Source organism: Heliangelus exortis, chromosome 23, assembly GCF_036169615.1.
Source record: "Heliangelus exortis chromosome 23, bHelExo1.hap1, whole genome shotgun sequence".
NCBI classification, from domain to species: domain Eukaryota; kingdom Metazoa; phylum Chordata; class Aves; order Apodiformes; family Trochilidae; genus Heliangelus; species Heliangelus exortis.
The window spans coordinates 5,049,640-5,062,650 of NC_092444.1; the positions used below are offsets into that span (position 1 = coordinate 5,049,640).

Consider the following 13,011-nt stretch of genomic DNA (forward strand, 5'->3'; position numbering starts at 1 on the left):
CAAATGTAATAAGCATCTACATGTATGGAGGGAAGAAGATCAGAAAGAGTGCAAATTATTTATGTTAACAAATTATTGAGAGTATTTCAGAGCCATCCATGTATTTCAGAACACCTCACTGAGTCCAGAATAGGGTTTTGGTGAATCATTCAGAATTTCAAAAGGAATATCAAAATGGTTTGGTTTGTCTTTAGTTCTTTTTCTACTAAGGTTTCCTTACACTGTAAGTATGTGCCCATCTTAGAGTGAATGGAGCTGACACAAATGAAGAAGTGGCATTTTAGCAAATAAAATTTTTAGGGGAAATTAGAAAATTAAACTACAGTCTTCATACAAAGACCATGTATCTTCAATAGGTCAGTTTTCTCTCCCTGAAGACCATAGGTATTGAATTCATGATACTGAAAATTCTGCACTTGGGTTGTTCTAAGAGCTCAGCTGGTTTGTTTTTCTTTTTATGTTTTTTCTTTTTTATTGTTTTTTCTTTTTACCTCCAAGAAATCTTCCTTATAAACTTAAAGGAACGTACTTCAGGTTTATCTGCTTTCCAAACACTAAGGGATCTTGGGTTAAATTTGATGCTATCACATTGTGACAGTGTTAGGTACTTTATTTACTTGCTGTACAAAACCAAAGTAATGTAGCTCTTTAGGTATGGTGCTTAAATGGAATGGGAGGAAAATGGAAAGCTTTCCTTGTGGAGCTGTTGGGCTGAAGAATGGGTTACTGCAAGCAGGGTGTTGGAGAAGAATTTTAGCATTTAAAACTGTGGAAGAGGCAAAGATGAGTGGTTTCAAGAATTCTCCTTAAGAATTCAGTAATACTCTCAGTGAGTTGTTGTTGCAACCCTGGTATAAAATTCTTAAGGAGTCAGTTTAAGTTGTGTAATGCTTGCCAAAGGAATATCTTCAAAAAATAAAATACAGTTGCAAGGTAGGCTCTGGCACCAGGATCCCAGTGACTGTGTCTGTTCTAAATATACTGAATTTGTATTTGTTTTACCAGCAAATAATAAAAGGGTGATTATGTCTTAGTAGCATTTATTTCGAGTCATTATTGTGCTGAACAGGAAGAAAATGCTTTTACACCAGCAGATATTGTTGAAGTGCTTCTTGTGAGGAAACCTCTGCTCTGAGGAAACTTCTCCACCCACTTAAAAGGGCAATGACTTTTTTTCATCTTGTGATACATTAAATGCACATGTGAGAGGGTGATATTTAATCCCAAGAGGACTGAAGGCAAAATGTTTTTTCTTACAACACAAAATTCCTATTTTTGCATCAAAAGGCAAATCAGTGGTGCTGGTTGAGAAAACGAGGTGAATAATCCTTCCCTTTTATTTTTACACTCTGCCCTATTTCTGCCTCTTTCCTACCTCCCTGAAAGCAGCAAGCAGGTGCCCAACATAATCCCCCTTTGCCAATCTTGAGCAAAAAATATAAAAAAAAAAAATCCTAAACCTTTCCTTCTTACAAACACTGTAAGCATGTGTATCTGCTGATTTTAAAAACCAGCTCTATTGCCTTGACCTCTGTCTTCTCTCTTTTCAAGGAGAGATTATACTAAACCAATAGATGTTGGTATGTGACCTCTGAGCATTAATGAAAATGTCTTTTATATATTTGTTCTTTGTGTCTGTCCTTCCTTCTGAGGTGTTGAGTCTCTCTTCCCTGCCCTCCCTGCTTTTGTCTGTCCTCCTACACTTTATCTCCTCTCTCCCCACAGGACTATGAGAGTAAGCTGCAAGCCTTACAGAAGCAGGTAGAGACAAGATCCTTGGCAGCTGAAACAACAGAGGAGGAAGAGGAGGAGGAGGAAGGTGAGTTTGATGGCTTAAGCCAAAATAATAGTGTTGCCTTTCTTTCCTTGTTTTGATTTTGACGTTTCTTTTCCTCTCCTTGGCAGGAATTCTTAGAATTCATGCTGTATAACTCCATTTCTGGACAATAGACAGAGTATTTCTGTGGAAGCTACACAAAAATAAAGAAAGAAAAGTAATAGATTTAGTTCAATTTTGAGTCAGAATGACAACATATCTTCAGTGGAATGAAAAAAAAATGTCTATATAGATATTATTGTTTCCATAATAGTTGCTTTCCTTCCACTATTTCAGCTTTTGGCTTTAATAATTGTTAACTGCTTTAAAATAGCAGGAGTAGCATTTATTTTGGTTTTTCTGTTTTAAATCTGCTTACTCAATCTTTAGAGGTCCAATGCTGGCAGTGAGGAAATGTGAATTCAGTTTTTCCTCCCTGAATAATAAAAATGCAGATGGCTTAGAGATGAAGCCACAGTCTTTTATTTCTGGTTTTTTTCCTCTTTCTAGTGCCCTGGACACGACACGAGTATGAACTTGCACAATGGGCTTTCAGGAAGTGGAAATTTCACCAGTTTACTTCACTGAGAGACCAGCTCTGGGGAAATGCAGTGTATCTGAAAGAAGCCAATGCAATCAGTGTAGAGTTAAAGAAAAAGGTAGAGATATGCAGAGTGTCTTTTTGAATTTTCTGACTCGTTGCTTTTGACTGTATAAGCCTGCTTCAAATGCTCAGATTTTTTATTTGTCTGAAGTTATGTGTCTCTTGCTTATTAGTTGATGCTTTAAAAAGGGTTCAGAAAATTGTGAGTGTCTGATTCAGACTTCTTCTGGCTGAATGAAACTCTATGGAAAAATATAGTTGATATTTTCCTTATTTCCCTTGTGCTGTTCCTGTCAGTATCAGAAACAGATTTACTTGCAAATCTCCCCAGGGCCCTGTCCTGTCCTTTTTGTTTTTAACTTCATATGGTCATTCATCTGCCCAAGAGAAGTGTGTGCTGCAGGATGTGCTGGATCTATAGTTTTCCATCTTGACAATAAAGGCAAGATGTGTGTACTCAGCTGGAAAATGGTGCCATTTTGAGGCATTAAATAAAAAAACGGAAAAAAAAAAATACTAGAAACCTGAATCTCTGAAGAGATGAAAGGGATGCTAGAATCTGACTTTTCCAGAACTGAAGTAAGTTTTATTTCATCCATTCAGGTGCAGTTTCAGTTTGTCCTGCTGACAGACACCCTCTACTCACCACTGCCACCAGAGCTTTTGCCCACTGAGCTGGAGAAGACCCGGGACAACAGACCCTTCCCCAGGACAGTGGTAGCTGTGGAAGTCCAGGATCTGAAGAATGGAGCAACACATTACTGGTCCTTAGAGAAACTCAAGTATGTAAATAGAACTGCACAACAAACTTCCTTATATCCAAGGAGCTGCACTGGGAAATTTCATCCCTTTAGTCTCTGTTGTACTTATTTTTCTCTGTGTCCTCCCAAATGCCAACTTTCAAACAGCATGGTGTGTTTTAAATACCAGCTTTCTAGATTCTTTAAACAAGTTCATTTGTTCTCCAGTGTCTTTCCTCCCCTCCACATTTAATTTTTGTAGCTTCAGCTTAGACTTTTAAAAAATTTATTGTTAAAAATAAAAATTTTTCTCATGATCCTTTTACTGCAAAGGTGTCCTTGTCACCTGCTTTAATATAACCTAGTAGCAAAGGGTGTAATTTATAATAAAAAGCTTAAAGAAAGAAGACAGTATTTCTGTGGAAGCTACACAAAAATAAAGAAATAAAAGTAATAGATTTAGTTAAATTTTGAGTCAGAATGACAACATATCTTCAGTGGAATGAAAAAAAAATGTCTATATTACTCAGCAACATTGTCTTATGCTGAAAAAGGAAGCAGAAAATATGCCAAAAATGGGATGCAAAAGAAGACTATTTTGATGTTTAAATGAAATTGGAGATTTATTTAAGCTTCTGCAGTGGCCTTGCCTCGTGGTTACAAGCCTACAAATTTTTCTCAGAGTCCTTAACATGCCAGAGAATCAGTAAAGGACTGAATGTAGTGGTGCAGTTGCCACTGGTTTTTAATTTCCCTTTCCTATGTTTAATTTGGTGTGGGTGAAGTCAGTGTACTCCAGTTTGTGTTCTAGGCTTTCTTTTTATTTGCTTTCTCTTCTGATTTTTGCAATCCTGCTTTTTTTTGTGCAGGCAGAGGCTGGACCTGATGCGTGAGATGTATGACAGAGCTGGGGAAATGGCATCCAACACCCAGGAGGAGAGTGAAAGCACAATGACAGGCAGTGACCCCTTTTATGATCGTTTTCACTGGTTCAAGCTGGTTGGAAGGTATGTGGTGAGAATTTCAGCTGTGGCACACTGGTAACTCTGTCAGTTCTGGCTGAACTTTGACTTATGTGGTTATAAACTGCATGGTCACTATTGTTAGTTGTGTGTGTGTTGTCCTGAAGAGATTTCTGGTAGGCAGTGAAGAGCAGAAAATGCTCTTCAGAATGTTGCTAGTTCTGGTGTGACCTTGTAGAATTGGATTTGACTGAATGCTGAGTAAGCTGTAAGTTGATTTTTTTTTTTTTTAAATGGTAGCCAGCTGAGTTCTATCTAATGTCACTGGAACAGAGAATATGAAGAACACTGGAAAGTGATGGGAAAAGTGGTCCAGAGCCTTTGCTTACAGATGTGGTTTAAATGGTTTGTTTATACTCTTTGAAAATACCTAATATCTGATGGGATTCTTTAATATTTCCTAATGTCAGCTGCACCTTTACAGTATTATTTACAAAAATGCTGCTTGTTGGAAAGAAGAATTGTAGCTGTTAAATGGCTGTGCTCTGAAATCTGGGTGTTCAACCACGTTTGTGTTCCTTTTTCATTTCCTTTCTGTTCAGTTCAAGGATGCTCCTTTGTTAGCAACCCCCTCACGTTTCTCTGCAGTTCAGACGGTTTGAAGCCTTTGCTTTTGTTGCTCAGGTGCTCTCTGTGCTGCTGGCACCAGACAGCTCTAAAATGAAGCATTCTTCTTTCCTTCCCCCTCCCTCCCTCCCTCCCTCTGTTAATTCCTATTCCATTAACTGATATCCAGCTCCCCCATTTTCCATGGCTGCGTCAATGAGCGCCTCGCTGACCGCACGCCCTCCCCCACTTTCTCCACGGCCGACTCCGACATCACTGAGCTGGCTGATGAGCAGCAGGATGAGATGGAGGATTTTGATGATGAAGCCTTTGTGGATGACACTGGCTCCGACGTGGGAACTGAGGAGGGATCAGACCTCTTCAATGATGGGCGCGACCCGTTTTACGACCGATCCCCTTGGTTCATTTTAGTGGGAAGGTTGGTGAGGTTACTGTGAGAATGGCCAAAAAGGGACCAGCTCTTGCTGTAGGCTGCAATGGCTTTGCCTTGTCCTGCACAGAATAGCTGTCAGGCCAGCCAAAATATCTGTATAGGTAAAGGGGAATTGCCAGAGAAGGAGTGGAGTGTAACATGGATGTTTGAATCCCCAGGCCAGAGGCCACAAAGACCTAAATAATGATGCAAAAAATATCCCTCAGATGTCACGATGTCAGTAAATGTAATTCTGTTTCTGGTTAACTGTCACAACACAGAATTATTGTGATTTTGGTCATTTACAGTACTGAAGCATTATTTATAACAATGATCTCTTCAGCCATTGTAAGATCATTAAGATAGTATTGTAGTATGTGATTTTCTCCTATAGAAGAGGATCTCAGAGTATGGTGGAAGGTCTTTTAAGTCAAATCCAATAAATCCAAAAATTCATCTGCATCCTCTGTATCTAAAGAGAAAAGATGGCATGAGGAGGAAGAAGAATGGCCCTTTGTGGGTGAGGAAGAGAGTTTTCTTTGAGATGTTTTGGCTTCTCAGATTATGTATGACTTTTGGTAGCAAGTATTACACAGTGAAAGGGCACCACTGTTAAAATTCACTGGCTGCTGGTGGTTATCAGTGCTGTACCTTGGCTCTATACTTGGACTTCTGAAACAAGTTTGCTTAATGTATTTTAGGGTATTACCTGTTTTACTAATCTAGGTATGATTAAGGCATTATCAGACCTCAGTCTGTGGTGTAGACCCTAAACAAGTTGCATTTAAGAAATGTAGTATTTTGCACTGGTTCTTCACCAGTAGTCTTGCTTAAACATGTAACTAGTGACAAGAAACAAGGAAGATTTTATTTAGTGACTTTGCTCCCCTCTCTCCTGCTCCCACTCCCCCAGTTATGTTTTTTTTCTCATCTGATCACTCTGTAAGAAAATCTACTTGTTGAAACAGTAAGGACCTGGTTACCACAGACCTTGTAGAAAGGAGAGGGTGAGCAGAAGGCAGGAACAAAGGAGAAGGAACCAGAGCTTCACTTCACTGTTTTCTGGGACTGCAATCAGAGAAGACTTCGTGGTCAGGAAGGGGGGATCTCTTTGCAGTTTCCTCCAGGAAACTTGACTGCATTATTTGTAAGAACAAGGGACTGATTTTGTCAGTCTTTTCTCAAGCTTTTAGATGAGTTTAGCAGTATTGTTTAACCTCATTCTTTGTCTTTAGTGGACCGATTTACAAGCTGTGACTGAAACCTGGAGCTTCTTTGATGTAGTCTTGAAATGAAAATTACAGTTACTAAAGGCTCAAGAAATTGCATGAGTCCTCTTTGATCACTGTGAATTTGTGCCTGTATGCAGAATGTCTGATAGTGTGTTTTATAAAATTAAATTCTTTCAGGTTAATCTGGTCCACAGGAGTCAGTTTGGGAAAGCCAGTTTAACTGGTTTGGAAGTGCCTGTCAGCCAGTTAAAGCATCTGTGTGCTGGCTCAGTGGCTAGGGCTGCTTCCTTGTGACACTGCTGGCATACTTGGCATGTTCTGCTGTTGTGGGTGTTCCTTCAGAACTGGACCTTCAGTGCTTGGGAAAAAGTTGAGCTGTTCATTCCAAACTCTTCAGGAAGCACAACACAAGCTGAGCAAATACAGTGTATATAATAACATTGTGCTTCCAGGCAATTCCACAACTTGCTTCCCATTTCTGTGTATGAAGAACACTGAGCTCTGTTATAGACAGGCAGATGAAGCTGCAGCAGTTCTGGGTCCCAGCCTGAGCCACCTGGGCTGCACATTCTGGGGAACTCTTCTGGGGCTGTGAATTGTGCTGAGGCATGAAACCTGGCTTGTGTTACCTCTGAGCAGACAGCTGAATGACTTTTTCCCAGTTGTTGGTTTCTCTTCTGTTTCTATTCCTGTTCCATTGTGCTAATTCTGTCAGCAGAAAGCAGTGAGTCTGTTTTAGCACCACTGAGTAGAAACTATTTTGATTCCTCAGTTTCTTCCAGCAGGAGAATTCTACTTTTGAGCAGCATGACTTGCAAGTATCAGAGGGGATGTCCATCTACATAGATACTCTCTTGAGCACAATTTATTTCATCAGCAATAATGAGTCCAGGTGACAAAGGAGAGGATGAGAAGTTGATCATGTAGCTATCCAACTCCTCGGGCATCACAGGATTTCTTTTTTTACTCTTTCTGTGCTGTGGCTGTCTTTTATTTGTACTATAACTCTTAAAGAAAAGGAAAAAAGAGCTGGTCCCTTTAGCCATCTCTTCTGGCATGCTTGGCTGTCTTTTAGGCTGATTCTTTTTCGTAGAATCTTTTACATTTTTAAGGGAGGTGGGAGAGGACTATGGGATATTGAATTTCAATCTGGAATTGATGTGTTTATTTTAAAAATCTGCGTCACCATTCTGAGTTCTGTTGGTTTTGTTTTGATGTTGCGTTTTGGTTTTTTTTTTTTTAAATTGTGTTTGTTAAATTTCATTTCCAGTTCTGTTGTGACTATGCCATTTTACCTCACCAATCTTTCTGCTAATGCAGCACCCCCTTTCAGTCTGCTGGGCTAAGGTGCAGGGGGACACTTGCATAGGGGATGTTTGGGGAGTGGGAAGAGAAGGAGCATAACCTTAAAATTTAATCTGCTCCTAACTTGGTATTTGGGATGAAGCAGATGGAACAGCACTGGAAGGCAATATTGCTCCATAAAAGAGCTGTTTTCTTTCACAGTGGGATGCTGCTTTCTCAAATGAGCACCACCTGAAATTTCAAAGCTAAAAATGAAAATGGGGAAAAAAAGAATTAAGTTTCCCAATTTGTGACTTTAAATTTAGTCTTTCCACCCTTTCCCTGCTTTATCAGTGCTTACCTTGCTTTGGAGCAGACTGAAAAGGAATTAGATCCTAATCTTAGTCAAGTGTTATGTTGAAGTTATTCTTTTGCTGTATGGTTTTCTTCATATTTTGTTTTGCTACCCTTATCAACTTATTAATCATTCTCTATTGCATTTTGTCACCTCTTCATTTTTTTTCAGTCGTATTATTTTTGTCTCTTTGGTTTGCAACTGACACCTGTTTGACTACCTTGTCATTTCAAGAGAATCCATTCATTCTGGGAGCAGGCATGTGAACCCAAGGAGAAACTCTTTCCTTTTCTGACTTTGGTCCTTAGCTGTGTCACAGGGAATTGAGTTTGGATCAATCTTGCAGGGTTCCTGGAACAAATTCTACAACAGATGTCTCCAAAGGCAGTGAACATCTTTATTTCTCCATCAGTCCTCTTTTGTCATGATGGGCTTTCCTTATGAATATTAAACAATAATAGTTTAAAATTTGAGACATTAATTGTACTTAATAATAAAGACTAATGAGAAGGACTTCAAGAAGGAAATCCAGTTAAACAAATTACCAGTGTTTAGTATAATCTAATATGCATAAGTTCATAATAATTACCTACATAATTGGTTAGTCACTTTAAATTCTGTGACTGCTAAAATTATTGGTTAAACTTGCATGCATTTCAGTAGTCTTCTGAACTCTGAAACAGCTCACTTAGGAAATAAATCCATTTCTTTTCCCCTTGTTGAGAGCCATTCTTTCTTTACCTGTCTTGTTAGGCTTCTCAACATTTAAAGTTATGCCTAAGCTAATTAGAAGGAAGTGTGGTGTTTTAAGAACTTTGCAATGTATTGCAAAAAAGTGAAATAATTTAATATCACTAATTAAATTGTAATTAAATATCTGTATGATAAAACATGTTAACTTACTGTTCTAAAATAGACCCTGCTCATAAGTAACTTTATAAGTTAGTGTCTAGCAGAATCATCCAGTACTTGGCCTAAATTCTGCATTTCCTGGTATAAACTGCAATTTATAAGTGATTGCTCTAGAGTAAAAAAGCAAAAATGCTTTTTGCTTTTTTTGTGGTCATGTTTAGGTTTTTTTAATTATACTTTTTTAAAGACAAGTAAATATAGTACTCCTAAAGATACTTAGCTGTGAAGACTGTCAGTCTTCCACTATCTGTACACTCAGTGAATCTTCCAAGAAATCTAAGAGCTGACTTAAGGTTTCTTGGAGATTTCTGATTATTCTGTATACAGTGTTACCAAATGGATGTAGAAGAGCAAAAACATTCAGTCAGTCTGTTTTAAAGAGTGTTTCTGTATGTTTAGTAAAACATTTGAGGCTGTGCAAACACAGTAGATCAATTCCCTTTTAATTTCAGACTATTCTCGTGGGGTGGAAAATTTAAACAATTCTTTAGAACCAGTAGTTCCTTAGTCAACTTCTACCATCTTGCTAACAGCTCCATTTACAACTGTCGTGCATCTAAAATTACCTTTTATGAAGCCATCATCTTAAATGGTCTCCTTCATGTTTTGTAACTCACTAATCCAAGCCCTGTGTCTCCAGTGGACTCTGGTTAGAAGCATTTTGTGGCTTCCCTTGGCTGCAGAGCCCTGGGTGCAGTCTGGGCCAGGGCCACAGTGCAGGGCTGACCAAGTAGATTGTCTGAAGAGCTGAGCCTCCCAATAGCCAACCAAACACTGCAGTCTGCTTTTGCAGATGGTTGCCTAACACTGTTTGTGTTTTCTTTCCTTCCTGTTACCAGAGCATTTGTATACCTGAGCAATCTGCTGTACCCAGTGCCTCTGATTCACAGAGTTGCTGTTGTCAGTGAGAAAGGAGAAGTGAGAGGGTTTCTGCGAGTGGCAGTGCAAGCAATAGCAGGTGAGGCACTCTGAGACCTTTACATCTCTTTGGGTAACTGTGCAGAGCTGCAGCTTTTAACACCAGGCAAACAAATCAGCTCTTTTCTCCTGCACTCAAATCTGAATTGTTTTACTGGGGCAAGGAACACTTTTATTTATTATAAACTCGCTTTTGAAATGTTTTCACTGATGTGAGTCATGTTTTATACTCTTAATCAGAAGAAACTAAATAATAAAAGTGAGTTGTTCTGCATTTAAAATTCTCTAAAATGTCTCCATGGTGAAGCTTCATAGCTTGGCTTGTTTTCCACCCTTAAGTTCATGATGGGTAGATTTCTGCTATGACTTTTTCCAGCACTTATTCTAATCTATTACTGTATGACTGGAACTGGACCTTTTCTGCTTTGTGGACTCTGAGAGTTTTTCCTGCTCCTCATCTTTTTCTTTTTTCTGTTTTTCAGCTGATGAAGAAGCCCCAGATTATGGGTCTGGTATTCGACAGTCTGGCACAGCTAAAATTTCATTTGACAACGAGTACTTTGACAAGGTAAGAAGTCTTTAAATTGCATTGGGCTGCTTTGAGTGCAGTAGTTTGTGATTCTAAATAAAGAATAAGTATTGCAGGAGAAGAAGGGGAGGGCAAAACCAGAACCTGTGGGAGTCTGTTACATGCAGCTTCATTTAATTTTTCAGAATGATTTTTCTTCAGTTGCAATGACTCGATCTGGACTGTCACTGGAAGAATTAAGAATTGTGGAAGGGCAAGGACAGAACTCAGAGGTTACCACTCCTCCAGAGGAGATGAACAGAATGAATGAGCTAGGTAAGCAAGAAATACCTGGGAGTTTTGGAGAACTTACAGGAAATCTGGGATGCTTTCAGTAAGTAATAAAGAGGTTCTGAGTGTCCTTTCAAGAATATTATGGGTAGGGAGGGGTGTCACAATCTACATTATAGATGTGTAACCAAGACAAGCTGGAGCTTGGCTTGAATAACCATGCAGAAAAACTGTTCTTGGATACTTTGATCTTTTGATTATTGGCAAATAATTTGGTTTCAAAGGAAAACAAACAAACAAAAAAATATTGCCTGAAGAAATATTTTAAGATAAAAAAAAAAAAGGAAAAAAAAAGAAAAGAAGAAAGTTATTTCATGTGGGATGTTTGTGTCTCCTTAAGACCTGAAGTCAGCCACTTTGGATGGAAAGATGACTATGGAAGGACTCACTGAGGAAATTGGTGATCACTTGAAACTGGGCAGTGTGTTCACCTTCCGTGTGACAGTGCTCCAGGCCAGTGGCATCCTGCCTGAATATGCTGATATTTTCTGCCAGTTCAAGTAAGAATTTGTCCTTACTTAAAACAGGCAATGAATGGTTTGAGAGAGTGAATTGATAGTGGGTGATGGAAGGTCTAATTGAGCCCTTTTGAAATCTCTGGCACTGTGGTACAGCAGAGAAAACTACCTTGTTACTGGAATTCCTGTTATGAGCAGTACTTGCTGTGTTAGCATGGTGTTAAGGAATAAAGTTTTGCAGAAAGGAATTAAAATTCAGAACAGACTCTTAAGTTTCTTGTCATAGAGATCTTAAGGTTTTGCTTGACAATGGCTTTTAATGTGAAAAATTCCATAGTAGATTGTACATATGCCTAGCTGGAATGAAAGATTTATGACACTTGAGTAAACCAGTAGCTCTCAAGTGAAAATGTTCTTTGGATTAGGTTTTTAAGAGAAAGAAAGGCAGAAAAATGAGACTAAGAAAGACAAAACAAGCAAAAGAATCATTGTCACAAAGACCAGGGTTTTCTTAGCTTCACACCATCACTCAATTCCCTGTAAGGTGCTAGCAGAATAAATTTGTGACTTTCTTTTAGTGTTAAGTTCACAGCACAGCAATATTCACTGAGCTGTTCTGTGATGGTTTATTTTTTGTTTGGTTTTATTTTTTTCAAGCTTTTTACATCGACATGATGAAGCTTTCTCAACAGAACCTCTGAAAAACAATGGTCGAGGGACTCCCCTTGGGTTTTACCACGTTCAGAACGTAAGTAAAACTCCAGGAATTTTAACTACATGAGTTTTAGCTCTAGGAGTTGTATGTATCCCTCTTGTTAAACTCATGGAGGTGTACTAGAAAGTGGGAAAAGGGGAATTAAGGATCAATAGTATAAGGAGTGACCAGGTGAATGATGTAATCCCCAGTGGAGAACAAAATACAGGATGATTCTTTGGCAGATTTAACTCTTCTCTTTCACCTCTACTTCCTGCCTTTGAATTTTCTGTTTCCTTTCCAGGATGTTCAATGAAAACAGTCTAGAATTTGGGAAATGAAATATATGTGAATAGCAGTGTTCATGATCTCAGATGAACTGAATATATCTATTTTTGTGAACTGTGTAATTCTTTGGTTACATGTAGCCTCCTCTTCTCATACTTAAAATGCCTGATATTGAGGCTTTCATTTTCTCTGATAAAAGAGAATAAAATTAATGCACAAACCAAACAGGAATGCAATTACTTTTACTGTCAGTGGCCCAAGACCATATGAAATATACAGACTCTTAAAATTCGCACTTGAAACATACAAAAAAGGAAATATTTTATTTTCTTTGCTTTGCCAAATAGATTGCTGTGGAAGTGACAGAATCATTTGTGGAGTACATCAAAACAAAGCCTATTGTGTTTGAAGTCTTTGGACATTATCAGCAGCATCCTCTCCATCTCCAAGGACAGGATCTCAACAGGTATCACTCACTGCTCTGGCATAAAGACTGTTTGGGATCAGGCTCAGTTTAGCTCTGAGGTTCAGGCAGTAATTTTTCATACTCCCAAAATTAGATAACCACACCCTCACGAGCAGGATTCCTGACTGATCTGAGTGCCTGTTTATCCAGTGTAGGATGTCTTGTAGTGAGTGATGGAATTCTTCCACCATCTCAAAGATGGAAAGCTGATTTGCCAATACAGCAGCATCCACCCTAGAAACACTGTGGTGGTAGAACACTGCACCCAGAACTTCAGTGCTGATCTCAGTGAGTTCTGGTAAAGCTTCAGAGTTGCTCCAAGATCTGCAGTGTTCCCTCAGGACAAGTGGCCTGGTAGCCACCAGGTAGGGTGACAAAAGAAGA

At 38.8% G+C, this 13,011-nt stretch overlaps 1 protein-coding gene across 20 annotated transcripts in view; it reads left to right on the top strand.

Annotated features, from left to right (window-relative positions):
• The window catches only part of KIF1B (kinesin family member 1B), an 84,124-nt gene that overhangs the window by 50,528 nt on the left and 20,585 nt on the right, over positions 1-13,011 (top strand). For 12 of the 20 annotated variants that reach the window (XM_071767126.1, XM_071767115.1, XM_071767117.1 and 9 more), the window contains 11 exons: positions 1,726-1,819; positions 2,327-2,475; positions 3,024-3,202; positions 4,030-4,167; positions 4,919-5,167; positions 9,784-9,902; positions 10,345-10,430; positions 10,577-10,706; positions 11,062-11,221; positions 11,837-11,927; positions 12,509-12,627. In XM_071767126.1, coding sequence (XP_071623227.1) covers positions 1,726-1,819; positions 2,327-2,475; positions 3,024-3,202; positions 4,030-4,167; positions 4,919-5,167; positions 9,784-9,902; positions 10,345-10,430; positions 10,577-10,706; positions 11,062-11,221; positions 11,837-11,927; positions 12,509-12,627 — 1,514 coding nt within the window. The remainder of the gene's footprint in view (positions 1-1,725; positions 1,820-2,326; positions 2,476-3,023; positions 3,203-4,029; positions 4,168-4,918; positions 5,168-9,783; positions 9,903-10,344; positions 10,431-10,576; positions 10,707-11,061; positions 11,222-11,836; positions 11,928-12,508; positions 12,628-13,011) is intronic. The other 8 variants (XM_071767124.1, XM_071767128.1, XM_071767127.1 and 5 more) reach the window with 1 other exon arrangement.